The sequence below is a fragment of the Lutra lutra genome, chromosome 3 (genome assembly GCF_902655055.1).
Source record: "Lutra lutra chromosome 3, mLutLut1.2, whole genome shotgun sequence".
Taxonomy (NCBI): domain Eukaryota; kingdom Metazoa; phylum Chordata; class Mammalia; order Carnivora; family Mustelidae; genus Lutra; species Lutra lutra.
In genome coordinates, this window is record NC_062280.1 from 47,461,893 (window position 1) to 47,488,484 (window position 26,592).

The window sequence follows — 26,592 nt, forward strand, 5'->3', positions numbered from 1 at the left end:
GCAGTGAGCAGGGTGGCACCCCCTTTCACATATGGACCCTGAGGTCACACCCAGGAAATGGCAGAACTGGCTGTGCAAGCCAGGCCCTCAGAGTCTCTGGACAGTGGCCCACCAGGTGGAGATGGCGGCCAAACCCTCCGTGGCCGCCCCAGCTGGGCGCCACCACTCCCGGTCCCTCTACAGTGACATTCCTAAGTAAATCAGGGGAGAAAGATGAGCTGTGTCCTCTGGGGGAGGATGGTGGCATTTGCATGTGAGACAGGGAGAGGCTTTAGGAAAATGGGCTGCCTCTGTTTGCAGACCCAGAGCCCCACACCCCCTTCTCAAACAAAGGCAGATCCTGTTCCAGGAGCTGGGAGACCTTGCCCCCTGCCAGGCAGCTACACCAGGCCCCTCTCCTGCCCATTTGCCAAGCAAGGTGAGGACACCTGAGTGGACAGCCCCACCTGGGCAGGACCACAAGGACTTGGTCCCTCCCAGTTCTCTGCCTATGGGTCTGGCCCAGACTCCACTGCCCAGACCAGGCTGGTGCTAAAAGGTTGTCCATGACCTCAGAGGCCTCTTCCAGAAGCCGCCATGCCAGGTGGGAACCCATTCCATGATGCAAGGGCCACAGGGAGGGAGGTGGGGAGATGGACTCCAGGGAGGCTGCGTAAGCACCCCCAGCCATCAGGGTTCTCACTGCCCTGAAGCTCTATCTAGGGTTCACCCTGCTGCCCAAGACCTGCCTGGCCCTGGGGGGGGGGGGGGGATGAGAAAGACCAGGCACTCAGTGTGGCTTTGGGCAGAGCACCTCCAATGCTAGGGAACTACAATTTTCCCACCTGCCCAGTGGGCCAACATGGAGCAGGTCACTTCTATGGCCTTTGTGACTGGGGCCTCCTCTGTCCCCATCCTCTTTGCACGGACAACCCAGAAGGGACACATGGAGGGGGGTGGTCAGCAGCACCGAAGGCAGCTAGCTGACTTCAAATTCTCCAGACTTCCTCTGGGACTGCCCCGTGACACACACTGGCCCTATACCAGGGACCGTGTCATAAGGCCAATCCCTGGCTCCAGGCCATCTGGAAACTGGAAGACAGTCAGGAGCTGCAGGCTCACATCTCTGCCTCTCCAACCTTCTGCCCTCAATGAGCTGTCCCCTCCAACCTCCTGTAGCTCCAGCCTCACACCCTCCCAGCCTCTGTGGCTGGTGACAGCCCTCATCGCCTGTGCTGGGACAGATGGCCAGCCCCCACTCAAACCCCCCCCTTCTGGGACACAGGGCTCTTCTCGCTCTTTGCCCCACTTTGCCAACCTGTCCACAGGAACAGTAGCATCTGACCTCCCCATAGGGGGACCCAGAGGTTGGGTCGGGGGGACACAGGGTCAGCGTGGCCAGGCCAGCCTCCCCGGCGGGTCCAGGAGGAGCCAAGGCCTCGTCTCAATGGAATGGTGTCCTCTGCTCCTCCTGCAGGGGAGCAGAAAGAAGAGGGGGTTTCTGAGCCCACCCCTCTGGGCCCCCTCAGGCCCCACCACCCCAGGCAGGGCTGATAGGGAGGTAGGCACACACACTGGACAGGTGGACAGACACACAGCTGCAGAGTCAAGCCTTCCAGACACTCCCTCCTTCTCCTTGGTCTGCTCCTAGACCTGGAAGCCCACATGGGGGACCGTCCTGTGCTTCCACGTGGGACAGCTCAGCCTCGAACCTACCCCGGGCAGCTGGTCTGGCCTGTGCCCTCCCCGATGACGTGGGTTCACGTGGGCTGCGTGGTATTCCTGGGACCACGTCTCACAGGCCCCCCTGGGGTTGTGGGTGCAGGATCGGAATGCCACGGAGGCTGGCCCGGGAGGAGGACAGCACCATCCTGATCGACATGGTCCCCAGTGCCAAGAACGAGGACTCATACGGGAGCACAGCCAGCACCTCACGGGTAAAGCTTGGGAGGCAGCCTCTCGCCTCTCCTCCTGGAGACCCAGGCCCACGGTTCAGGAGGGTCTCTCTCTGCCTGGGCCTGAGCCCTCACCCCTGATGAGACTCAGGGGCCCAGAAGACAATGGCCCCACCTGGGGTCCCAGCTGGTGGGCATGGACCCAGTGCCCATGGCCACCGTGTCTTCCCACAGCCTTCACCTGATGCCGGCCCTCCTGTGCCCTGGAGCTCCCCTGGTGACAGGAAGGGGGAGGCTCCCAGGTCACCACCCAGCTCCCCGGCCCTGAGGGACATGCAGACAACCTCAGGGACAGGCTAGGCGAGAGGCTGGGCACAGGCTGGGCCAGGCAAGGTCCCACCCACAGGAGGGAAAGCTAGAGAGGGATGTGTATCATGTCCTGAAGCTTAAACATAGAATGTTCCTTGAGATGCCGCATTCTGATGTGTGCAAAGTGTGGAAGTGGCCTGGGAGGGGACAAACTCCCGACACCCCCTGCTCCAGAGGAGGGATGAGGACGTCAGCTATGTCCACGGTGTTTGGTTACTTGCCTGGGGGTCATCTGGACCTTTTAGAAACACTCTGGGCACCATGACTACCTTGGGCCTGGGCGCAGAGTCACCTGGGGGGCTGTCTGGCTCTCCCCCAGCTGCTGGAGGCCCTCAGTCATGGGCACCTGGGTCCTGCCCATTCTACCTACAAGCCTGACCTTTGTGCACAGCCCAACCAGGTGCCTGGAGGCCCATGTGGCCTTCCAGAGGCCAGAGGAGTCATGAGGCTGACCTCAGCCCTGGACGTGCCTGTGTCTGGGAGCTGCTCTGCCCACACCCGGTGGCTGTATTCTCTGGTCATGCCTCTGTCCCTGAGGGGAGGCAGGGGGGCAGCACCCTTGGGGGGAGCACCAGTCGAGGGGAAGGAGGTGGAGGAGTCGTCAGGGTCATGATGCTGCCATGCCCCTTCCTTTACTTCCAGCTGAATGGACACCAGGAGGCCGCCCGCAGGGTGGGGAGCCCTTCCAAGCCCCAAGTAGGTGAGCCTCTCCCAGTATCTGACAGCTGTGCCCATGTTAGTTCTGGGGGTGGAGACACAGATGGGACGCCCACGGGTGGCAGCCGGTCACCATTCCCGGTAACCAGGCAGCCCTTCCCCCACCCAGCACTTTCTCCTGCGCCCACCCCGGTGTCAAGTGCTATGCACAGGGTGCCCAGGGGAGGGCCTGGGGGTAAGCAAAGCACGCCAGGGAGCTGGAACTGGCAGGGCGGGGGTCCCTCCTGAGGGGCCAGGGCCGCCCCCCGAAGGCAAGTCTGCCCCTGTTCCCTGCCCAGGCTCCCCACTGCCACCTGCCCCCGTGCCCACAGCCCCAGAGAGCACACACCCTCACCTAATGGCCCGCGGGACAGCAACTATTACAAATAATAAAACAAAACAGAAACTAACAAGCATCATCAAGGCCGTGAGGAAACTGGGATGGTCGGGTGTTGCTGGCGGGAAGGACCCTGTGTGGCCGCTTCCGGGAGCAGGGCGGCCAATCCTGGAAATGAGGCCTAGAGGCACCTGGTGAGCTGACAACCCCATGTAGGCGTCTCCCTGAAAGATCTGGCCATGGATATCTTGGCGGCCCCCATTCCATGGCTCGTGTGACTAACACAGCAACAGGGGACATTCATGCCCCAGATTTCATGGGGCTCTTGTCTTGGAGGGGACTGTGGGACGGCAGCGCTGTAGGGTAACTTCTGATCCCTCAGTCCCTCATGGATGACAATACCCCGCATCCTTTCACAGGCTTATTGGCCACTTGTCTGACTCTGTAGAAAAACAGCTATTCGGGGGCACCTGGGTGGCTCAGTGCTTAACCCTCTGCCTTCAGCTCAGGTCATGATCTCAGGGTCCTGGGATCGAGTCCCACATCAGGCTCTCTGCTCTGCAGGGAGCCTGCTTCCTCCTCTCTCTCTCTGCCTGCCTCTCTGCCCACTTGTGCTCTCTCTCTGTCAAATAAATAAAATCTTAAAAAAAAAAAAAAAGAAAAACAGCTATTCAAAATCTTTGCCCATGTTTAAATTGGGCTATTTTGTCTTTCTAGTGTTGAGTTGAAAAAGTTTTTTATGTATATTGGATACAGGTTCCTTATTAGATATATGATTTGCTAATATTTTCTCCCATTCCCTGGGGTACTTTTCACTTTCTTGGTGGTGCTTTTGAAGCACATAGCTTTTTAATTTTGCATAAGTCCTTCAATCTTCTCTCTTCTTGCTAAGCTCTAGCTAACACACCCTCGCCTAAACCAGGTCATGAAGACGTACAACTGTTTCCTCCCAAGAGCTTTAGCATTTTGGTTCTTATACTTAGGTCTTTATCTTAGGATCTTAACTCCACTTTGAGTTAATTTTTGTGTATGGCATGAGGTAGGGGTCCAAATTCATTCTTTCCAATCTGGATATTCACTTGTCCCCACACCATTTGCTGAAAACACTATTTTTTTCCTATTGAATTGTAGTGCCCCCTTTTAAAAGAAAATGGATTAGCCATAAATATATGGGTTTATTTTCAGAACCTCAAATATATTTCACTGGTCTGTATGCCTGTCCTTCTACCAGTACCACAGTCTTGGTTATTCTAGTTTCACAGTAAGTTTTGAAGTCCAAAAGTGTGAGTCTTACAATTCTATTCTTCTTTTTCAACATTGTTTTGTTCATTCTGGGTCTCCTGTATCTCCAAATGAATTTTAGACTTGTCATTTTCTGAAAAACAAAACAAAACAAAAACAAGCGAAAAAGACCCCCCCCCCCCACAAAAAAACCCAGCTGGGGTTTTGATGAGGATTCTGTTGAATCTGTAGATTAATTTCAGGAATAATGCTATCGTTATAATATTAATCTTCTGATTCATGCACATAGGGTGTCTTTGCATATATTTAGCTTCTCAATTTATTTTAACCATGTTTGGTGGTTTTCGAAGTATAAGTCTTACACAGTTTTTGTTGAGTTTGTTTATAAATACTTTATTTGGGATGCTGTTACAAATGAAAGTGGTTTTCCTCCTTTCATTTTGAGCTTATCGCTAATGTATAGAAACCCAACTGATTTCTATATGTTGATCTTGTGTCCTGCAACTTTGCAAAATCTGCTATTAGTTGTAATAATTTCATAGTGAATTCCTTTGGATTTTTCTTTTTTTTTTTTAAGATTTTATTTATTTGACAGAGAGAGAGATCACAAGGAGGCAGAGAGGCAGGCAGAGAGAGAGAGGAAGGGAAGCAGGTTCCCTGATGAGAGCCTGATGTGGAACTCGATCCCAGGACCCTGAGATCAGGACCTGAGCCGAAGGCAGAGGCTTAACCTACTGAATTACCCAGGTGCCCCTGGGTTTTTCTATCTACAAGGTCTTGTTATCTGTAACTAGTAATAGTTTTACTCTGATATCTACCTATTTATTTACCCCTTGTGCTGTGCTGATTCCTTTTTGCACATCTGCCAGAAAAGCAGGGGCTTCCCACATTTTGTTCTGCCATTACAGTTCTCTATGCAGGGAGGGAATTCTGAGGGTGACTTGCACTAAAAGTCCTTGAAGCCCCTGTGGGGTGTGGGGACTAACCCGCAGAGCCCAGAGCAGGCTCCAGCCCCTCGGCAGCCCCTCCCATCAGCCAGTTCTGTCCTCGAGCCCTCCCAGCCCTGACCAGGACCAGAGCGAGGGCTGGGAAGGAGACATAGAGCAGCAGGTCAAGGGTCCTCCAGCTTGGCTCCTACTCCCCATGCCTCCCAGAAGCTGAGCATCCCAGCTGGGATGCCAGCCCTGACTTCTGTCCCTGCTGGTTCCTAACAGACTTTGTCCTTGTTTGGGAGGAAGACCTGAAGCTGGGTGAGCAACAGGACAGCACCACCAGGGACAAGACACATGCAGCCTGGAGGGAGACCTTTCTGGAGAACCTCCATGCAGCTGGGCTGTGCGTGGACCAGGTACTGGGGTCAGTGGTGGGCTCTGCATCTGTTGGATGACCTATGACCATCCCAACAAGGCCCGAGGGCATGGGGTCCAGAGCCCCGGAACAAACCCCACACTAAAGTCCTGCTGGGTGCCCCACCCGTGGCGAGCTCCCCGTGCCTATGGACTACTGACCATAGGCCCTTGCACGCCCAGTTTGTGCCTGGAGCCCGAGCTTTTCAGACCCTCCTGAATACTTGGGAGCCGCCCTCCCCATTTTTCTGTGTAGGTGTGTCTAGGTGGAACCCTTGTGATGAGGACTGGCTGCGCTTACAGAACGCATCCACTAAAGCAGCCCCTTGTCCCAACTGTATCCTCTGTGACAGAGGCCCCGCTGAGCACATGTTCAGTGGCAGAAGGCGTGCGGCTGCTCAGGGGGTCTGGGCCGGTAGAGTACGCAGCCCCGAAGCCTCACCAGCCTCGCTGCCTGCCCCACACCCCTCACATCACCTGGTCCCTGAGGCCTCGCCCCGCAGGTCCTCCACCCACCCTTCCCACTGCTCTCTGCCGTCCCTGGGAGCAGGTCCTGCCATCAGGTGTCCTCTCCCTGCCCAGAGCGAACTGGTCCTGGATTTGACATTGATCAGTTTCCCGTGTCTTTATCATCTCCGCACCAACTTGATGTTGCAAACAGTGCAGCTTGGTTTTGTGTGTTTGGACTTGATGGAATGGGACTGCACTCCATGCGGCTCGTCCCGGGTCATCCCTCTGAGATGTGCCCCTGTAAGTGGTGCGGCCACTGCGGGGCTGGCATCCTTGCTCAGAGAACTCCTGGGGGATGTACCCCTCTTGACGACGGCATCCTTGCGGGAAATGACATGTGCTGTGCTCACCTCCCCCCCACCCCCCACCAACGCCCCTCCACAGGGCCACAGCCACCGGTAGACATACAGCCAGGGGATTGGGGGTCAAGAGCTGACACCCCCTCCCCTTCAAGTCTGGATCACTTGACAGTCCTGTCAGTGGGGATGAAAAGATGCCCCCCTTTATCATGGAAAAAGCTTTTGGGACCTGTGGCCCCATGAGTTTGCAGAACCGTCACTGGGAAGGGCGGGCTTCCCTTTAGTGGGGGTTGCAGGAGAACAGACACAGGCAACAGCAGGGGGCAGTCTAGAGGACAGGTGTCAGCACATGGCTCCTCCAGCTGGGGTTGCCCACCCTGCCTGGCTTGTCTGCTCCAGGGGCCCTGGACGGGGCCTGAGCATGCGCATTTAGGGAAAAGAGGGGTTTTGGAAACCAGCCTGTGTGGGGCAGAGGCGCCTCAAGTTCTGGTCTCATGACTCCAGAAGCACCTGCCACATGTCTGCACGCACATGTGAAGAGTCATGCTCGCCCACTGACATATGTGTGCACACTGCTCCATGTCCACACATAACACGGACGCCCAGTGGCTTGTCGAAGGCCAAGCCCGTTATTCACTAACTGCAAACTGAACGCTGACTTGACGGCCCCCTTAGGTCAGGAGAGCGGGGCGGGGGGTCCCTAATCAAACCACCTGTGGGGGCCCGCTGGTCCCGGAGGCCATGGCTGGCGCAGGCCCCCACATCCCCATCCCTGTTCCCCATGGCCGATGCACTGACTTCCCGACGGCCGGGCTCACGGCCAGCTAAGCGTCTGGAGGTGCTCGCACAAGCAAGCTGCCCTTTATCCTACGGCTTTACGGCTGGGGCTGAGGAGCCGCTGCACAGCTGCCGAGACCTCCGTCTTCCCCAGGAGTGTGAGTGGACACACACGCGCGCGCCCCCTCAGGCTCTCATGGAGCCCCTGTCCCCGCAGCGTACCATGCAGGACGGGCCAGGCACTGTGCATTACATCCTCCTCAGCGCCCCCTGGGCCGTGCTCTGCTACTACGCAGAGGACCTGCGCCTCAAGCTGCCCCTGCAGGTAGGGGGGGCGGTCCCCCACAGTGCTAACAACCCCGGAGGCTCCCCACTCAGGGTCCTTGAGGGTCCCTTCCAGCCCCCATCCCTGCACCCCAAGAAGCCTTACTGGGCAGCTGGGTGGGCTCAGAGAGCTGGGGACGTGTGCCTCCTTCAGGTCCAGACCACCCCTCCCTCCTCCCCCATGGAGGGCCAGCCCCAGCCTAGGGGACACAGGGCAGAGGGGGGTGCACCTGCCAGGTGACCCGAGGATGACCTGCCTGGGGGCCTCAGTGCTGCCCACCCTGCCAGCCCTCTCTGACCCTGGTGGTACGGGCATGGACAGGCAGGGCTGCCCTCCTGTCTCTTCCCGCCCCAAGGGGCTCTGAGCTTCCAACAGCCCAGCAAGGCAGCCCTGGAGCCTGAGGCCTGGAGAGGGGCAGGGGCTGCCTGGTCTTTCCTCGCAGGGCCCACAGCACGGCAGGGGGATGGCGGGGGAGGGCAGATGGGCACTCGGCACCCCCCTACACCCCTACTCCATGGCACAGTGCCAGTCTCGCCGTCGCGTCTGTTTGGGAGTGGGAGCCAAACACCCCTGCCTTCCAGGAGCTGCCCAACCAGGCCTCCAACTGGTCAGCGGGCCTGCTGGCGTGGCTGGGCATCCCCAACATCCTGCAGGAGGACGTGCCTGGTGTGCCCCCCGAGTACTACTCCTGCCAGTTCAAAGTGAGCAAGCTCTCAAGGTGAGGCTGGGGCTTCTCCTGCGGCAAGACCCCGCTGCACGGCAAATGCGAGGCTGTGGGACTGAGCTCAGACAAGGTGCCCCCTCCATGGTCTCGCTCCCTCCCTCCCCGGGGCTTCCAACCGGGGACATGCCTCTCAGCGGGCAAGCACAGACTACCTTGGTCAGGGCAGGACAGGGCTGCTGGGGGACAAACATCCCCCAGAGTTGGCCGGGCACACAGGTGTGTCTCCTGCTCAGCTACAGGTCCGTGGTGGGGGGCAGAGTCTTCGGGCCCAGGCACCTCACTTCGGAGGCAAAACTGAACGGGGCCCGTCCACGTGTGCGGTACAGCCCCAGCTGCCCACACAGACACAGCCCGCCTGCAGACAAGGCCACCGTCAGGGGCGAGTGGGGACCCATGTCAGTGACCAGCTCTAAGGACTCCCAGAGGGTCTCACTGCCCAAGCTGAGAACACCTCCTTCCAGGCCTGGGAGAAACCAGCCTGCCTCCACCCATGGTACTTCCCAAGATCCTGGGATCGATCATCCGTCCACACAGGCCACCACCAGACACAACCCATGAGCCCGTTGGTCCTGCGCTCAGGGCCTCGGGGACATGTGGAAGGCTCCCCCACCGACTTGCCTGCTGTGTGGGGGGTGGTTTCTGTGCTGTCTGAAGAACCTTCTGTGACCTCTGCCTTCGGAAAAGGAAAGGGGCCAACTGGAGTCAATGCTGCTGGCAGATCGGTGGCTGTTCTCCTGGGCATGGGATGAGGCCGTGCGTGTGCACCCCCCGCGTGCACTCCCGGGCGTGTGCTGCTGCAGGGGCTGGACTTCTGTGCTTCCACATCCCACAGGTTCCTTGGGAGTGACAACCAGGACACCTTCTTCACCAGCACCAAGAGGCACCAAATTGTGAGTGGGCATTCCCGGTGTGGCCCTGAGCTGAGGACAGAGGCCTCTGTGGACACAGGAAAGCTCTTCTGTGATCACAGTGCCAAAGCCCTGGGCCAGGGGCCCCTCAGAGCTGAGTGCTGGAGGCTTCCGGGCTGCCCTCTAGCTCACTACACTGTGGGGGCCCTGCTCAGCACCCCTCCACGACCCCCAGGGCCCCAGGTGGGCATGGGTCCTGCTGGTTGGCGGGGAAGGGGACCGAGGGCCAGAGTGGACCTACAGCCACAGCATCCCTGAGACCAGCTGCTCCGGGAGGACTGTTCTAGTGGCCTCGGAGGGGAAGACGGGGGATAGGCCTGCCCAGGAGAGCCTCCTGCTGACCGCTAAAGGGCACAGGGCCTTGTGGGCTGCCCGGGCCAAGGGCAGTGCCCACCCCCGACACAGGAACCCATATAGAAGCTGTCTCCTGCCCAGAGTATGGACTGGGAGCCAGCTGTGTGCAGCCAGGGCCTGGGTTCAGATCCAGACTGGACTCCTGTGAGTCCAGTGACTCTGGCCAAGGTCCCCCCATTTCTAAAGTGGGACTGTGGTGTGTGTGGGCGGCTACATGAGCAAGAACTATGACCACACCTTATGGGCACCATCAGCAGCAAGGCGAGTGGGCCGGGAGAGTCTTGCCCTGCTTTCACACAACAGGTAACAGGTACCATGTCCATCTCTCCCCAGCTGTTTGCCATCCTGGCCAAGACCCCATATGGCCATGAGAAGAAAGGCCTGTTTGGGATTGACCAGCTACTGGCAGAGGGCGTCTTCACCGCGGCCTTCCCCCTGCATGATGTGAGAGCAGGGGCTTGGTTGTTGGGGCGGGGGGTTCTGGCCTGGATGTGAGGCTGAGTTCCTGGCCGAGGAGGACCCCGGGGCCCTGCCCCCCGTGCTAGACAGCTGTGAGCAGATGGGTGGCCATGCCGGGGATCAACAACACGCTGGTGACATGATCCAGCCCCACAGTGCCCTGTCTGAAGCCATGGGGCCCAGAGGCCACCCTCCTTGCCATGTGGCAGCTTCCATCTTAGGGAAGACGGTGAGGTCTCCTGTGCCCCTCACAGAGCCGGGTAAACCAAGCCAGTGCTGGTGAGGGGCACCTGTCAGACTGACCAGTGTCCTCGACACAAAGTCCAGCGTGTGGGGCTGGTCCTCACGCACAGGACCCACCGTGAGTCCTCAGAGCTGCACAGAGGGGTGGTGGGGCCTGCGGGCTGGGCCAGGCCAGTACCCACCACTGTGCAACAGTGGGGACTTGGCTGGGAAGGCCTGGTGCCTCCCCCACCACTGACAGCCCCTTCCTTCTCTGGGAGGCACAGCTGGCCCCACCTCCCCATGTTCACCAGGGACCACACCGCTCTGAGACTGCTCCCCCACTTCCCTGCCCTGGTCTCGGACCCCAGGAACCTTGGCTGAGGGGCTCCACTCAGACGAGGCCTTCCTGGCTGCCTAGTCCCTCAGCATCATGCCCTCCTCCCTTGAGTAGCTCTCGGGTCCCCCACCTCGGGGAGGGCCACCTGGATCTCTCCACTGGATGGCTTCTTGTCCACAGGGCCCATTTAGGAACCCCCCGGAGAGCACACAGGCTGCAGGCCTCACCCAGAGGCAGATCCTGTTCCAGTACTGGGCTCGCTGGCACAAGTGGTACAAGTGCCAGCCTCTGGACCACGTGCGCAGCTACTTCGGGGAGAAGGTGGCCCTCTACTTCGCCTGGCTAGGTCAGTCCTGCCCCGCCACCCCACTGGACCTCCTGTACCCGCTAGCTCAGGCTTCAGGCTGCTGATCTTTGCCCCCTTGAGGGGAGCCACACTGACACCAGAGGAAAATGCTTCCCAATTCCCAGCCCTACCCCCACCCAGCCACTGCCAGCCTCTGCCATATACCTGTGGCTCCTCTGGGGGCCTTCTATTGCCCCAGTGAGGGACGGGCAGCCCCCTTCTGCAGACAGGGCCCTCCCGATTCAGCCCCCAGTGTCCCCAGCCCACCACACGTGGCTTGTGAGACCTGGAGCCACTGCAGGCACTCCCAAATGGTGGCGGTCACCCCTGCCCAGGGCCCAGGGTCAGCCACCCTATCCCCCGCTGTGGGCAAGTTGGCTCCTGCAGAATGACCCTCTGCCCTGGGCAGCCCAGGACTTCCTGCTCCCCTCACAGACTCAGCTCTATCCCCACTCCCAGTGCAGCACCCTCCCCTGCCCCCTTCTGAAAACCCTTCTCATCCCCAAGCACAGCACATGTGCCCTCCAGCTGCGGGTCAGGGCAGTCCTTCCTCCGGACTCACACGGCCAGCAGTGCTGGGGTGCTACGCCTTTGCAGGGACCCTGCCTGCATGTGACACAGTCACTGTAGACCCAGACAGGGCAGGGGCCGCCCATGTGGGGAGGACCTTGGGGCTCCATCTCCTGGCCAGGAGAAGCAGGGGCCGTGGGAAGCAAAGCCAGGCTGCAGGCCAACACAGGGCAGAACAGGCTCTTCATTGGGCTTCTGGGCCAGGTGTCACTCTGGCTGCTGCAGGGTGGGACTGGAGGCGGGACACCAGACCAGGGGCTGGGCTAGACCCGTGGGAGACAGCGGGGTGTCCGCTGGAGGGATGGTGACAACCGAGGAATCTGGCCATGTAGGAGGGGGCTGCGGGGGAAGGGAAACATTCAGAATGGACCCTACCTGTCTCCCAGATCGGAATGCAGTGGGCTATGTGCCTCCCACAGACGGGATGTCCATTCCGGGCATGGTGGTTGGAGCCAAATGGGTCTTAGGAAAGGGACGTGCAGGAGCCCTGGGGGGTCGGGTGCCGAACTCAATGGTAGGGGGTCCAGAGGCCAGGACAGAGGACAGGAAGGACGAGCTGGGCTCAGAGCAGCCAGGGGACATTCCTGAGCACCATGCCTTGCTGGCTTCCTCCCAGAAGGTCCCAGAAGGTCCCAGAAGATCTCAGGTTCTGTTGGCTGGGTGGGGGTGCCCAAGGGACAAGAGTGGCTGAGCAGACCCCCACCCAGTGCCTAACTCAGCACTGGCTACTCCCAGGCCCTCCCAGGGCACTGACAGCCAACTCCCAGGGTCCCTCATCCTGGTCCTGATGGCCAACCCCAGTGCTGTTCCTACAGGGTTCTACACGGGCTGGCTCCTGCCAGCAGCGGCAGTGGGCACTCTGGTGTTCCTGGTGGGCTGCTTCATGGTGTTCTCAGATGTGCCCACGTAAGTGTCCTCTCCTCTCAGCTCCCAGGACTTGTCCCGTGTTTCCTGAGGGGGGTGGTGTTTCGGGGGCCCATAGGTGCCAGGCCCTTTGCAGAGCTGGGGACAAAGGTGAGCACTGAGCACATCCTTGCCCTCCTGTAGACCTGGTTGGAAGGCTGACGGGTGGGCAGACAGGCTCCCAGGCTGACACAGGGGGCAGGCGGGCTCCTGGGCTAATTTTATTGGTATTCACCCTTGCTTCTTATAATAGTATAAGCGTTTCTTATAAGTAAATGAATTGGCTTGGTTTTACTTCATAATGGAGCTAAAACTTCAAAAAGTTAACTCAAAAATTATCTTGGCATGTATTCCAAAACTACTTTTTAAAGAAAGACTGAGCCTGGCAAAGGCCATGGTGGGGAGGGAGAGGGTGAGGGGTGGGACTGATGGGGGCCTGTCCCCCCCATGGCTCCTGCAACCTGCCCTTGTGCCCTGAAGGCAGGAGCTGTGCAGTAGCGCGGATAATTTTGAGATGTGCCCGCTCTGCCTCGACTGCCCATTCTGGCTGCTGTCCAGCACCTGCAGCCTGGTCCAGGTACGGAGCCGCATGGGTGAGCTGGCTTTGGCCATGCCCTGTCTAGAGCCCCAGCCCTGTCACCACCGAAGGCAGACTCCCACTTGCCCCGTGAGCTAGCAAACCACTGTGACAATGTTCCCACCAGGATCGTGCGGTCCTTCAGCTTTCCTCTTCCTGTTATTATGGGTAACCAGCCAAGTTCAGTGGGAAGACCTGGCAGGCAGGCAAGCCCTGAAGCTCTCAGGGCACAAGCAGACTGAGCAGGCGGCCGAAGGCTGCACGCAGTCCCGGAGCCCAACACACCGCCTGGGCATGGCAGCTTTTCCATGAAAACAGTGGCCTCATGGCCTTGCCTGCCTCCCCCGCACGCTGGGCCTGGAGCCCTGGTGCCAAGGTGGACCCACAGACCAGACACACTTTTGACAGACTTCTGGGATCCCATTTGAATCAGCTTCCTAGGGCTGCTGTCACGAATGATCATAACTGAGGTCTTTAAAACAATAGACCCCTGTTTTCTCACTGTCTTGGAGGCCAGAGTCCAGAATCGGGGTACACAGGGTTGGGCTTCTTTGAGAAGCTGTTCTGTGCCCCTCTCCTAGTGTGTGGGAGCCGCGGGAGTCTGGAGTCAGCTGGCTTGTGTCCCTCCAGCTTGTGTCAACCTCTGCCCCCAACTTCCCTGGCTTTTCCCCGTGCAGGCTCTGTTCTCCCAGTTGCGTAAGGATCTGTCACTGGGCTTAGGGCTCCGACCAGGGCGCTGTCATCTGGAAGGCCTTACCTTAACTCCGTATGCAAAGGCCTTCACTCCAAATCAGGCTACGTTCTGATTCCAGGTGGAGATTGGCTTTGAGGCCCACAGTTCAAGCCACTACAAGCCACCCTCTGGCCCCTAGAATTTCATGTCCATCCCATGTGCCCAATGCATTTGCCCCTAACCAGTGTCCCCCAAAGTCTCAGCCCATTACAGCATGACCTCTGTGTGTAAGTCTGTCCCCAGCTCTGACAGTCCCTCAGGCTATAGGCTGCCCTGGAGCAGTGTTCCACCCCCATCGGGGGCCCTGGGCCCCAGGGAACCAGCCACCTGCTTCTGAGTAGGCATGGCCCTTCCCAAAGGGAGAACTCCCTGGGAATGAAGGGGCCTCGGATCCTGGGCAAGCCAGACACCCTGCCCATGCCCCCCGCAGGCCGGCCGGCTCTTCGACCACGGAGGCACCGTCTTCTTCAGCATGTTCATGGCGCTGTGGGCTGTGCTGCTCCTGGAGCACTGGAAACGCACGAGCGCCACGCTGGCCTACCGCTGGGGCTGCTCTGACTACGAAGACATCGAGGTGGGTGCCCCGGCAGCTGCCGCCTTCCCATGTATGCAGGCCGCTGCTGAACGTTGGCTCCCTTCCAGGAGAGGCCTAGGCCCCAGTTTGCTGCCTCGGCCCCCATGACGGCCCTGAACCCCATCACTGGGGAGGAGGAGCCCTACTTCCCGGAGAGGAGCCGCCTGCGCCGAGTGCTGGCGGGATCTGTGGTGGTGGTGATGATGGTGAGTCTACCCACCCTGGCCTCCCTTCCCCGTCGTCTCCCTCCTCCTGACCATGTGGGGCACCTTTGTCACCCCTTCTCTCCTGGATGCCGGGAGCCTACTGCCTCCCGCGTGACCCAGAAGACTCTCACAGCCCCCAGAAAGGGCCCTGGCTGCCTGGGCTCCAGAGAGGGGGCCAAGCCTGGGGCCCAGCTGGGGTCCAGGCTGCAAGAGGTGGGCGCAGGCTCTGGGAAGATTCCCCCATGGATGCAGGCCCTGTGGCAGCCTTCAAGCCAGGGATGGGTGGTGGTGGGGAGTGATCCCGGCACAGGGCTCCAACACCCCCTCCTTGCCTTCTAGCCGATGGGCTTCCTGACAGGACCAGCCTCCCACCCCTTCCAAGACATTAGCAACCCCCACTGTTTGGTTGGTGAGGGGGTAGAGTGGGGGTAGGAGGGATGGGTCTCCAGCACCTAGGGCCAAGGACAATGCACAGTGGCCCCTTGACACCCAGATGAAGCCTGCCCTCTAGTCTGAAGGACCTTCCTCCCCTCCCTCCCCCACTCTGCCCTCCGACAGGAAGGGGTACAGAGCACGGGCCCCTGCTGGGGGCTCAGGCGTCTGGCTGCCCTACAGGTGGCTGTGGTCGTCATGTGCCTCGTGTCCATCATCCTGTACCGGGCCATCATGGCCATCCTCATGTCCCGGTTGGACAACACCATCCTCGCAGCTTGGGTGAGTCTCCACCTGCCCAGCTGGTGGGTGGAAGGCTCTGGACCACCCCTTCCCCTCTGACCCACCTACTCCCATCAGGCCTCACGCATTGCCAGCTTCACAGGGTCCGTGGTGAACCTGGTCTTCATCCTCATCCTCTCCAAGATCTACGTGGCCCTGGCCCACATTCTGACGAGATGGGGTGAGTGGCCGAGGCCCCAGGGCACTGACCCAGGGACTCACCCAGCCCTGGCGGCAGAACACACCCCTCTCCCGTGAGTAGGATCCTTCCGTCTGAGTGAGGCACGGGGGGCGTGGCGGGCCCTCCCCTGGGGCAGCTTTCGGGGGAGAGCAGGAGACCCTCACAGCTGAGCTGTCCCTCTGGGGGGGTGGGGGCAGACTTGTCCACGGCCCCCTCCCTCCTCTTCCTGCCCCCCATCTCGTGCCCTTTCTATCAGCCTCCCCCACCCCCTTGCCCCACATTTCCTGGGACAAATGTTAATAAACAGTCTGTCCATTCCACAGACTCCCGTCTGCTTCCAGCCTGGTCTGGGACAGGGGCAGAGAGCTCAGGGCCCACCTGGTGGGGGCGGGCTGGGGCGAAAGAGTGCTACAGAGTAAGCAAGGGTGGGGTGGCCCTCTGGGGAGTGGGGACGGGTGTCCCAGGTAGAGGCTCCAGGTGTGGGGACAGCAGTGGCAGGGCCCTGTGGGAGCGGCCTACGGTGTTCCTGTGCTGTCCCCTCCAACTCACCCTGTTTGCCCCACCTCTGGCCCCTCCACTGGCCCACCCCCAGCCTCTTATCAGTCCTGGGACCCAGGGTGAGGCAGCCTCACATGGGGGGACTAAGGCCCCTCCCCCTGTGCCCTAGAAATGCACCGCACCCAGACCAAGTTTGAGGATGCCTTCACCCTCAAGGTGTTCATCTTCCAGTTTGTCAACTTCTACTCCTCTCCCATCTACATCGCCTTCTTCAAGGGCAGGTCAGCGCCGCTCCCTCTGGCCACAGTTCCCCTGTGGCCCCCTGTGTGGGCGCTGGGACACCGTCCAGACACCCAGGGAAGGCAGGCGGTTGGCACCTGAGCCCTGAGTGGGCTCACCCAGCAAACTGGGCTTCAGGGTCCATATTGTGCCTCCTCTGGTCAAGTGGGGGCCGTGGGGCTCAGTAGGTCAAAGGGCAGCAGCCCCTCCTCACTCCTGGCCTCAGGACCTCTATTCTCCTCCAGGTTTGTGGGATACCCGGGCAACTATCACACCTTGTTTGGGGTCCGCAATGAGGAGGTGAGTATGTGGAGAGGCCAGCACCTGCCAGTGGGGGTATAGACCCCGAGGCGTATGTCCTGAGCCACCAGAACCCCGCAGCACTCCTGCACCACTTCCACCGCTGGGCCCACGTGTCCTATCCGTGCCCCTATTTCCACACACCCTGAAGCACACCTGAGCCCGGTTCCTGCCCCAGTGATGGACTCGAGCCCTTGTGAGGGGTTGGGGGTGTAGAGACTGGCGACCCTCCTGGGCTGGGGGCCGGTGACTAGGACGGGCTTGGCTGCTCCCCATGGCTGGCCCCAGCCCTGTGAACACCAGCTGCTGTGAAAGCCAAGCGGGAACCTACTTTTTCACAAAGTGCAAGTTAAGCCAACTTGCAGAGTGCAGGACAAGCCTGCTGTCACATGGGTCCCCCAAGCAGACCCCAAGAGAAAGACTTGGTGCAAGTAATTGTTCTGGGTGTCATCCCAGGGAGCATGTGAGAGGCCAGGGGAGCAGGCAAAAGGGAGTACGCCTGTGAATACTTGAGTGAGGAGGTCACTGCCATGAGCCCCTGGGCATGACTCTGCCCTGGACCCTCTGGGACATTGTAGAAAAACCTTCCAGATGATCCTTGTGCACCTGGTTCCTCAGCAGTGGATGGCCAAGCATGCCTGAGCCCAGGGGCTGCATGAAGGTCCCCAAAGGCCGCTGTGCTGGGTCAGGGGACATGGGCGGGACACTGACAGCCCCTGCTGGGATCATCACCTCTTCTCCTGTCTGAGAAGGTCTCCCTCCTCCCCACAGGTCTTGGCAGTGACCCACCCCAACTGCTGACTGCAAAGGGGCCACCTCAGTTTCACATGAGATGGGAGAGGCTTCTTAGGGACAGGGTAGCGGGGACCCCAAATCAGGGGCATGACTGTGCGTGACATACTATATCAGCTAGGCAGCATTCAGTGACCAGTGAAAAAAGCTGCTAACTCAAACTGGCTTAAGCAAAAAAGGGAGTGTCACTGGCTTTGGTATTGAAAATATTCAGGGCTCTGTGGGCTCAGGTATGGCTGGATCCAGCGTTTAAATAATGTTGCACTGCTCTCCCAGCTTAGGCTGTGTTCTCAGTCAGGGTTGCCTTACCTGGTGGGGAAGATGCCTGCAGCTGGCCCAGCACTCTCAGCTCAGTACCCCTGTGCAAGGCATGCTGTCTCAGGAGCTCCCTTAAAAGCCCCAGCCCAACTGTCACTTAATTTGGGTCACTGGTTAGTGGGGCCTGAGTACTCCTTTTAGCCACAAGCTAGGATCAGCCCCACATAACCCTGTGTGGGTCCCCAAAGGAAATCTGGGGTGCCATATGTCAGCATCCCATCACCCCTCTGCACAATCTGGGGGAGTCTGTGGGGAGCTTGGGTGAGCCCAGGGAAAGGGAGGGAGACTCTCTGCAGTCTTCAGTGTGCCATGGCAAGTCTGAAAGGGAGGTGACAGCATGGCAGGGGGCCACCTTTGAGGCATAGAGAAGGATGGGCGGGTAGGAGGACAGTCCTTCCCCCGAGCTAACCTGAAACCCTGCTTCTGTAGTGTGCAGCGGGAGGCTGCCTCATCGAGCTGGCGCAGGAGCTTCTGGTTATCATGGCGGGAAAGCAAATCATCAACAACGTGCAGGAGATCCTTGTCCCGTGAGTCAACCCCAGCCTCGAGGGCAGCACCAGGGAGGAGCAAGGGAGGGCCAGGCTTCAGGTGCCTCCATCTCCCCAGTGCCACCGCCATGGCCCCACTGGGGCCCACCTTAAAGCAACTGGGCCCCCTTACCAGGCTGGAACCAATCTGGACACCCTCCCATCCCCCCTGCACACCTGGTCTTCCCCGACTAACAGCTCCCAGCTTGGCTTTTCTGCGGCACCATGAAGATGTAGCTATGGGACCTTGACCAATCCAACCCTTCACCAACACTACCCCCCACCCCCGCCTCGGTGCAGTCTTGCTTCTCTCTGAGGTCGGCGCAGTGAAGAAGAACTCAGGATTATAAGGACAGGGCATAGCTCGGTGCCTGGAGGGGACAGGGCCTGGACAAGTGACAGTGCGGCAAAGCAACAAGCACACATGACGCCCCCCCCCCCAGCATATGGCAGAGCGACATATATGCCCCCCACATTCCTGGCACAGAAACTGCCCTTGTTTGCCCCCTCCAAACCTTGACATAGCTCTTGGCCCCTGCTTTGCAGTTCCCGAGGGGAACTCATTCCCCCCAAAAGCTATCAGGAGCAATGTTGATTTTATGGAGGACACTGCAGGGGTGCGGGGGAGGGGATGCCCCCCACCCCTGAGATGTAGATGCTCTCTTCACCCCTGCCCTCCCTATGGCTCAGACCCTCCCCTGATGCTGCCTTTGAATTGTGGAGCACGCAGGGCTTAGCCTGGAAGAACAAGACCCATTTCCCCGGGTGTTTCCACCTCCAGGAAGCTACAGAGCTGGTGGCAGAAGTTCCGGCTGCGTTCCAAGAAGAGGAAGGCCGGGTCTCTGGAGGCGGCTGGCCAGGAACCCTGGGAGGCTGACTACGAGCTTCTGCCCTGTGAAGGCCTGTTTCAAGAGTACCTGGAAATGGGTAGGAGCCATGTTAGTGACCATGGCCTTGGCCTTGGGCATCTGTGTACATCTACCTGTGGGGACAGAGGGTCCCCCATGGAGCCAGGCCCCCAAAGGCTCTGGAAAGGAGATTGTGGGGGTTGGAGGGAAGAGGGCCTGAGAGAGGATGGCCAAGAATGGGACAGGAAAGCATTGCGGGCACAGGGGTCCAGAAGAGGGCCTGGGGGCCTTGGATGGGGCACTGGCAAGCATGGGCCAGAGCCAAGTGGTGGGAGTGAGAAGAGAAGCTGAATGCTGCGGAGATGGGCCCTGGGGATGAGGACAAAGGCCGGCTCCAGATGTGGGGACACCTAGGAGGTTGTTTTCCCCAGAGATCTCGATGCCCACACTCTGCTGGACTCCAATGCACCCTCGTCAGCTGGTACCCATGCGTGCAGCTCACGCCCCACGCAGGGTGAAGCCCTTTCGAAGGGCAGGGCGTGTGTCCACTACAGGCACTGGTCCCTGCAAGTGCAGGGTCCTCCTCAGAGACAACGGAGGGGAATCGATCTCCCACGCTCCTAACCTAAAGTGGGTATCTGGACCACATACTGGTCTGAGTGCTCCACTAGCCAAAGCGGAAGGGGTGGTAGAGTTATCCACCAATCTATGGACAAAAGGGGGTTGGATGGTTCTTGAGGGAGAGACATGTGTTTTCATGATGACATGGAGTGGGGTTGACCTCCCGTGTCCCTACTCCACCAGACAAGAAATGGGACCCCATGCTCCCCTTCATAATTTCACATAAGACTCAGAAATCCCTTTCAAGAAGCCATTCCCGGGGCGCCTGGTGGCTCAGTCAGTGAAGCAGGCAAGTTTTGATCTCAGGGTTGTGAGTTTGAGCCCTACACTGGGTGCAGAGAATATTTAAAAAAAAAAAAAAAAGAAGAAGAAGCTATTCCCTAAAGCTCCCCTGAAGGGGTGAATGGAGAAGCCAGCCTTAAAATCAGAAGTAGGTTCCTGCTTCCATGGCTGCATGAGGCAAACAGGGTTTCTGAGCACTGGGGAGGAGAGTTCCAGAGTCCCTGACCTCAGGGAGTACGGGGAGGCCCAAGCCAGGCCAGAAAGGCCTGCAGCGCTGTGTGAGCAGCCAGGGGAGGCTTCCTGGGGGAGGGGGTCTCTGGAGGTGTGGCCAGAGCCTCCCTAAGGGGGGGCGGTGGTGGTGTTTGTGGAAGGCTTCTGCGGGCAGACGGGGTCACACTGTGTGGGCCCAGGGGGTGGGGGGAGGGCGGAGGTGACCGCCGGTGTCGTTCGCAGTGCTACAGTTCGGCTTCGTCACCATCTTCGTGGCCGCGTGCCCGCTCGCGCCCCTCTTCGCGCTGCTCAACAACTGGGTGGAGATCCGCCTGGATGCGCGCAAGTTCGTCTGCCAGCACCGGCGCCCGGTGGCCGAGCGCGCGCAGGACATTGGCATCTGGTCCCACATCCTGGCGGGCATCGCGCACCTGGCGGTGGTCAGCAACGTGAGCGCCCGGGCTGGGCTGGGGCGGGACGGGGCGGGGCCGCGCAGACCGGCTCCAGCTGACCCGCTGGCCCCGCCCAGGCCTTCCTGCTGGCCTTCACGTCCGACTTCCTGCCGCGTGCCTACTACCGGGGGACCCGCAAGGGCGACCTCCACGGCTACGTCAACTTCACGCTGGCGCGCGCCCCGCCCACCTTCGCAGCCGCGCACAACCGCACATGCAGGTGGGAACAGGGAGGGGGTGGGGGAGTGCTGGGGACGGGGCGCCGGGAGCTGGGGTGGGGTGGAGTCCGGCCGGTGGCTCCTAGACCCCGGTCCTGGAGCTCCGGCCTCTTGCTTATTTGGAACTGATGGTGTCCATTTTTACTATTTTATTAGTCACCCTTGCATTTTTAGCATTCCGATTAACTATGTAAGTGTTCCTGACCAAGAATGTAGGGACTCACTCGTCTCCTTTCCCATGTGTGACAAGGGTCTTCACACACTTTACAGCCGACTGAACCCCCACCACTACACTTTGTTATTGTTACAGTTTTAGTTTTACTATTAAAAAAAACATTTTGGGGGCACCTGGGTGGCTCAGTGCATTAAGCTCAGGTCGTGATACCAGGGTCCTGGGATAGAGACCCACGTCCAGCTCTCTGCTCCACGGGGAGGCTGCTTCCTCCTCTCTCTCTGCTTGCCTCTGCCTATTTGTGATCTCTGTCAAATAAATAAATAAAATCTTAAAAAGTTTTAGTAATTTGTTAATCACATCTATTTGGTATATTTTAGTAGCTTCTGTGACTACGGTTTCTTCAGCGTTGCCTTTCCTCTGAGTTCATTTTTATTCTTGCTGTGGTATATCCTGGAATAGCCCTTTCAGGAATGGTGTGTGTGGTTGGCATACCCTTATGGTGACATAAGTTGGTTTTAATGCTGGGAATTCTCTCTTTGTCCTTCAAATAGCAGGCATACAATTTTTTTTTAAAGATTTATTTATTTGACACAGAGAAATCACAAGTAGGCAGAGAAGCAGGCAGAGGGGGAAGTAGGCTCCCTGCTGAGCAGAGAGCCCAATGCGGGGCTCAATCCCGGGTGGGACCTTGAGATCATGACCCGAGCCGAAGGCAGAGGCTTAACCCACTGAGCCACCCAGGCGCCCCCAGGCATACAATTCTAGGTTTGACTTATTTTCCCTCAGCTCTTTGGGATTATTACTCTCTTGTGACCTTGTTTTCTTGTAGGAAGCACTGGTAGAGTCTCCTTAAAAGTTTCTCACTGAAACTCAGTACATGCTTTTAATCTAAAAGGTGATGTCTTTCCTTAGTTCCGGAAACCTCTCCCTTTCATTGTTTCAAACAGAGCTTCTCTAGTCTGCATTCTTAGCTTCTGGAGGACACGTTGGAGTACCTCTGTCTTCCCTTCATGTCTCTCAAAGGCACGGTGAATATCTTTGACTTCTTCTGGCTCTCTGTAGAGCACTCAGGGTGATTACAAAGAATTGTCTCTCCATTCCCAATCTCTCATGTCGTGTCTAGTTTAGCCACTGAAAGTTTATGACATTCATTGACGGTTTCCCCCTCAATTACTGTTTAATATTCGAGATTCCCCCCCTACAACGTTGGCCCTGGTAGTGCTTTCCATCGAGTGCAGCATGTAAGTTTATGTCACAAAGCAGAATGTCACATCTTGTCAGAAGTACAAGCAGCTGCCCAAGGATGGCAGGATGACAAACCGAAAGTAACGAGCCTATTCAGTCAGGAGACTATGCTGGGTGGGCAAGTGTGAATAGCGTTTGCTGCTGGTCTCATGGAATGGCACATTTTCTCGGTGTTAAGTAGGGTGACACCACCCACAGCAGCACAGATTTACTGTATTAGCACATCCACTGGACAACAGGACCTTTGCCACCACGGGACCCAGTTTAGACTTCAAGGGAGTGGGACAATCCAGCCCATCCATCCTTCCCTTTGGGACCCCAACACTGAAAGCTAAAGGTCCTGTCAGAGTACCCTCTTTACTAGTACTTGCTCCTCTAGGTGTCCTCAGGTAAGCCGGGTCCAGAATCAGGGTCAGGGAAGGAAAAGACAGAGCCCCAGCTGCCCACACGGACTTCCTGATCTCCTGCAGGTACCAGGCTTTCAGGGAAGATGATGGGCAGTATTCTCCGACCTACTGGAATCTTCTGGCCATCCGCCTGGCTTTCGTCATTGTGTTTGAGGTGAGCCAGGCTCCCAGTTCCCCAGCTGGCTTCTCCCACTACCCCCCGCCCCCAGGATGCCTGATCCACCATGTGGCGTGCAGCTGTGGGGTGCACATGCACTGCCACCTGGTCCCATCACAGCTCTCCTGCACACTGTCTTCTCCCCATCTTGGAACCAGTCAGTCCCTGCCTGGCCTCTGTCTCTGGGTGCTGCAAGTGTGCGGGAGGCTCTACAGGGCCCCGGAACCTGGGACTGTGTCTGGGACAGGTGTCTGTAGCTGTGGCTCCTGCCGCCTCCAGGGGTTTCCTCTGCTACACTGCTCTTCTGCAGCTCAGCCCACACCTGGGGAGCAGATGCCCACACCTGGCCCTGTTCAGGAGAGTAGAGGCATCTGTTCTACCAAGGGTGGGCACCCTCTCCCACTGCTTATACCATGTCCTGCTCCCAGCATGTGGTGTTCTCCATTAGCCGGGTCCTTGACCTCCTGATACCCGACATTCCCGAGTCTGTGGAGGTCAAGGTGAAGCGGGAGTACTACCTGGCCAAGCAGGCACTGGCTGAGAATGAGGTGAGTGAGCCCCTCCCCAACCCCCAGTCCTCCCGCGTCGCCTTCCCCCGTCTGCCAGTGGCATGGCACCTGGCCTGGCACTCTGCTGTAGTCCGTGACAGACCATGCTCAGTCTAGTCACTCCCTCTTGCACCCTTTCCTGGAGACAGGCTCTCTCTGGAACAGATGGAGCAAAGGACAACAGCTTCCTGGGCTCGGAGAAGAGTCTGGGCTCACAGCTTACAACGCCAGGAGTCGGCCAGGCCTCACCAGTCTCTTCTCTCTGAGGTCACGGGGTCACCTCAAGTCGGTAGCCGCAGCTGGAGGGCAGGGACTCCCGAGGCCCCAGAGCTATCACAGGCTCGATGCCCTGAGAGGCCACAGCTCACCTCCTGCCCCTTCTTGGCCCCAAGTGCTGTGACCTCGGTGACCCTGGGTCTCTGCTCAGGCACCTTACCTCCCAGGTGCTGGCTGGGGGCCCTCAAGGCCAGCTGACTGCAGCAATAGCTGGAGCTGCTCCCTGGCCTCTCCCTCCCTCCCGGCCCCAGGGCAGGTAGCTCCACACCAGCTGTGCTGGCCCGCCTCACCCCTGCTCAGGGCCTACTGCCTGCTTCCCTCCCAGCGCCTTGCCTCTCTGCTCTCAGGGCACTGCTGACCCATCTCCCACATGCCAGCTGGGAGAATCACACCAGAGACTAGAACTATCTATGCATCTCCAGTTACCACTTAAGAGCATGCTGAAGACATCCCTGGTTCCACAGGACCGAGAGAAGACATGCTGCATGACAAAATGAGTTGTAGCACACTCTATCTGGTTTCATGTTTTATTTTAGAATTTATAAAATTCCAGTGTCATCCATATTCATAAGCCTTTACACATGTTTGCATATAATCTCCAGGTTCCAAAATTAAGGCCAAGGGACGGATCATAGCTATGGAAACACATGATATGGAAGACATTCAACAAAGGAAATGGACACGCACACCCCACCCTGCCCAGGGCTGTCCCAGCTGCAGGGGTGGCTGCAGGAGACCAGGCCTGGGCGGGGTCACCAAGCAATCTTTAGTAACAACCACCAAAAACAGAGCACACAAGATCCCAAATACAGTTTTGGGGGAGAGAGGGGGTTTGCATCTATAACATTTAGCAATAAATGCAGCTGTGCAAAAAACCTGTTGTGAAAATTTAAAATTTACCTTTAGGGAAGGGCAGGGGTGGGCGCTGTGGAAGGATGCTATAGAAAAGACGGAGGGAAGAGGGGTTTGGGTAGATGCTGTGAGGGTTGGAGGGGCCAGTGGAGGGAAACAAGATGGCCAACAGGAAAGGCCCCAAACCTCACGCAGCTGGAGAAAAGGTGCCCTTTCCCAACCAGGCCCCCCAAGAGATGGAGAGGGTACTCCTGGAAAGGTAAGGTAGCACCGTCCCCTCCTCCCTCCCTATCCTCACTGGACCTACTCTGGGTCCCCCAGCCTGTCCACTCAAGTGCGTGTTCTCTCTCACCCCAGTCCATCGCTCCTGGAGGTGGACACACCTCAGGCTGCCACATGGACGGGAGGCTCAAGGTACACTTGTCAAGTGACACTCCCGTCTACTCAGAATCATAGTAGAGTCGGCAGGTCACCGAGCTTCCATTAACGGAGCTTGAGAGAGAAGGGTGGGGGTGTGGGGGTGGCACAGACTGTGCGTGCAGGACACATGTCCAGCCCCTAGGAATGCCAGTATCTCAGGGTGGGATGAGACAAGGCAGAGGCAGGGATGGGGAGGGCCCGTCCTCGGTCCCACACGACACGGCACAAAGGCGCCTCTGCGCTGCCTGGGGCCCCCTTCTCTCCAAGCGGACCCTCAACAGGCAGCTGCAGAGCCAGGCCCCCTGCCCACTAAGGCCTGTGGTTCAACAGCCACAGTTACCCACTGCATGCCTGAGACAGAGGAGAGCCTCCCTTGTTGGCGGCTGGTCCTCACCTCTCTGTACCCCGGGACCACAAAGCCAGCCTCTCCAGACCAACCCCTGGGAAGCCCACACCCAGCACCTGGGCTTGTGTCAGAGGACAGCCTAGGGGAGACCTGGTGCTGCAGCCAACGTGCTGCCACTGGAAACCTCTAAACCAAGAGGCCGAGCGCCATGGCTGGCTCTCTCCTAAGCGTGGGACCATGCCACGCTAACTCTGAGGTAGAAAGGAGGAGACTTCATACCTGGCGCCTGGGGGCGGTGGGTGGGCACGAGGGAGGAGTGGACAGTCTCCACCACTGCTCCACAGGCCTCCCTTCTCCCCGTGCCACGTTTCTTAGGCCACACCAGGCCACCGTGCCAGCCACGGTGGACCTATATGGAGACGTGCGGCCTTGTCTTCAGGCTTTCCTCACCAGACTTGGGGTCTCCAGCCGCGTGGTGCGGGGTGGAGACACTCGGTGCTTTCAGACCCCAACGTGTGCAAAGCCAAGACCGCCTGAGAACCCAGGTCACCCTTCTGCCTCTCTGGTCCCCTCAGGCTCCACCGCAGCTCTCCTTTGGGTCTGGGCACTCCCAGTATGCAAACTGGGTCTTCCTCCCCACCCTGTGGTCTGGGCTAAGTGGGCTTTTTGGCAGCTGGAAGAAGGTGGATTGCATTTGACAAGGAGAGACTGAACGGCAGGCAGAGGGAGGAAAGGAGGTGGGAAAGGAAGAGGGCAAACATTTTGGCTTTTATAAAGTCAAGGAAATTTATTTCCTGAGGTCATGACACAGGAAGTAGACTCAGCCACAGCTGTGGAGCTCTCAGAGTGGAGGCCAGAGCCTTACTGACATGCTGGATGAGCCAGGAGGCTTGTAGGGAAATGTCCAATTACCTCTGTTAGTGTGCACAACAGCGGAGCGCCGTCCCAGAGCAAAAGGTGTCAGGGAGCAGATCCTGAGCGCACGCGGGGGGCTGGCGCGCCCGGCTTCACTGCGAGACCTCGGGGAGGGGGAAGCGTCAACAATTTATGGAGGGTCCAGCTGCTGGGTCAGATTGAAACAAACCATGTGTGGTGGGGTTTGGGTCAGCAGGCTGGAGAGGTTTCTGCTTTCTGATCATTATCGTTTGGGGCCCCATGGGAGGGTCTTGGGGGCCACCTGAGCCCCAAAGCTGGGAAACTCTTCGGAGCTGCTCATGTCAGGGGCCTGTAGGGGA

At 58.6% G+C, this 26,592-nt stretch overlaps 2 protein-coding genes across 7 annotated transcripts in view; one reads left to right on the forward strand and one right to left on the reverse strand.

Moving 5' to 3' along the window:
* The first annotated feature begins 455 nt into the window (after positions 1-455).
* Positions 456-24,231, forward strand: ANO7 (anoctamin 7). Of its 4 annotated transcripts, none has more exons than XM_047721636.1 (24): positions 456-583; positions 1,805-1,916; positions 2,886-2,943; positions 5,733-5,866; positions 7,668-7,775; positions 8,357-8,493; positions 9,332-9,389; positions 10,095-10,205; positions 10,963-11,128; positions 12,514-12,604; positions 13,082-13,178; positions 14,342-14,485; positions 14,554-14,691; positions 15,307-15,405; positions 15,484-15,586; positions 16,233-16,365; positions 16,609-16,663; positions 18,203-18,300; positions 19,082-19,227; positions 20,505-20,710; positions 20,791-20,933; positions 22,822-22,912; positions 23,344-23,463; positions 23,613-24,231. In XM_047721636.1, the coding sequence occupies exons 1-24, from the start codon at positions 546-548 to the stop codon at positions 23,727-23,729; spliced, it is 2,703 nt and encodes a 900-aa protein (XP_047577592.1). In that variant the 5' UTR covers positions 456-545; the 3' UTR covers positions 23,730-24,231. The 4 variants fall into 4 exon arrangements, 3 of the variants coding, with proteins under 3 accessions (XP_047577592.1, XP_047577593.1, XP_047577594.1); XM_047721637.1 differs by having other exon boundaries at positions 20,505-20,701; XM_047721638.1 differs by having other exon boundaries at positions 16,254-16,365.
* Positions 24,232-26,117: 1,886 nt separating this feature from the next.
* Positions 26,118-26,592, reverse strand: part of HDLBP (high density lipoprotein binding protein) — a 72,479-nt gene continuing 72,004 nt past the window's right edge. For all 3 annotated transcript variants that reach the window (XM_047721634.1, XM_047721635.1, XM_047721633.1), the window contains exon 28: positions 26,118-26,582. In XM_047721634.1, the coding sequence (XP_047577590.1) occupies positions 26,496-26,582 (87 nt within the window). In that variant the 3' untranslated portion in view covers positions 26,118-26,495. The remainder of the gene's footprint in view (positions 26,583-26,592) is intronic.

Coding starts and splice junctions, on each gene's coding strand:
- ANO7 (XM_047721636.1), top strand. CDS start 546: ATGACCTCAGAGGCCTCTTCCAGAAGCCGCCATGCCAG. Junction 9,390..10,094: donor GCACCAAGAGGCACCAAATT/GTGAGTGGGCAT, acceptor ATCTCTCCCCAG/CTGTTTGCCATCCTGGCCAA. Junction 20,934..22,821: donor GCGCACAACCGCACATGCAG/GTGGGAACAGGG, acceptor GATCTCCTGCAG/GTACCAGGCTTTCAGGGAAG.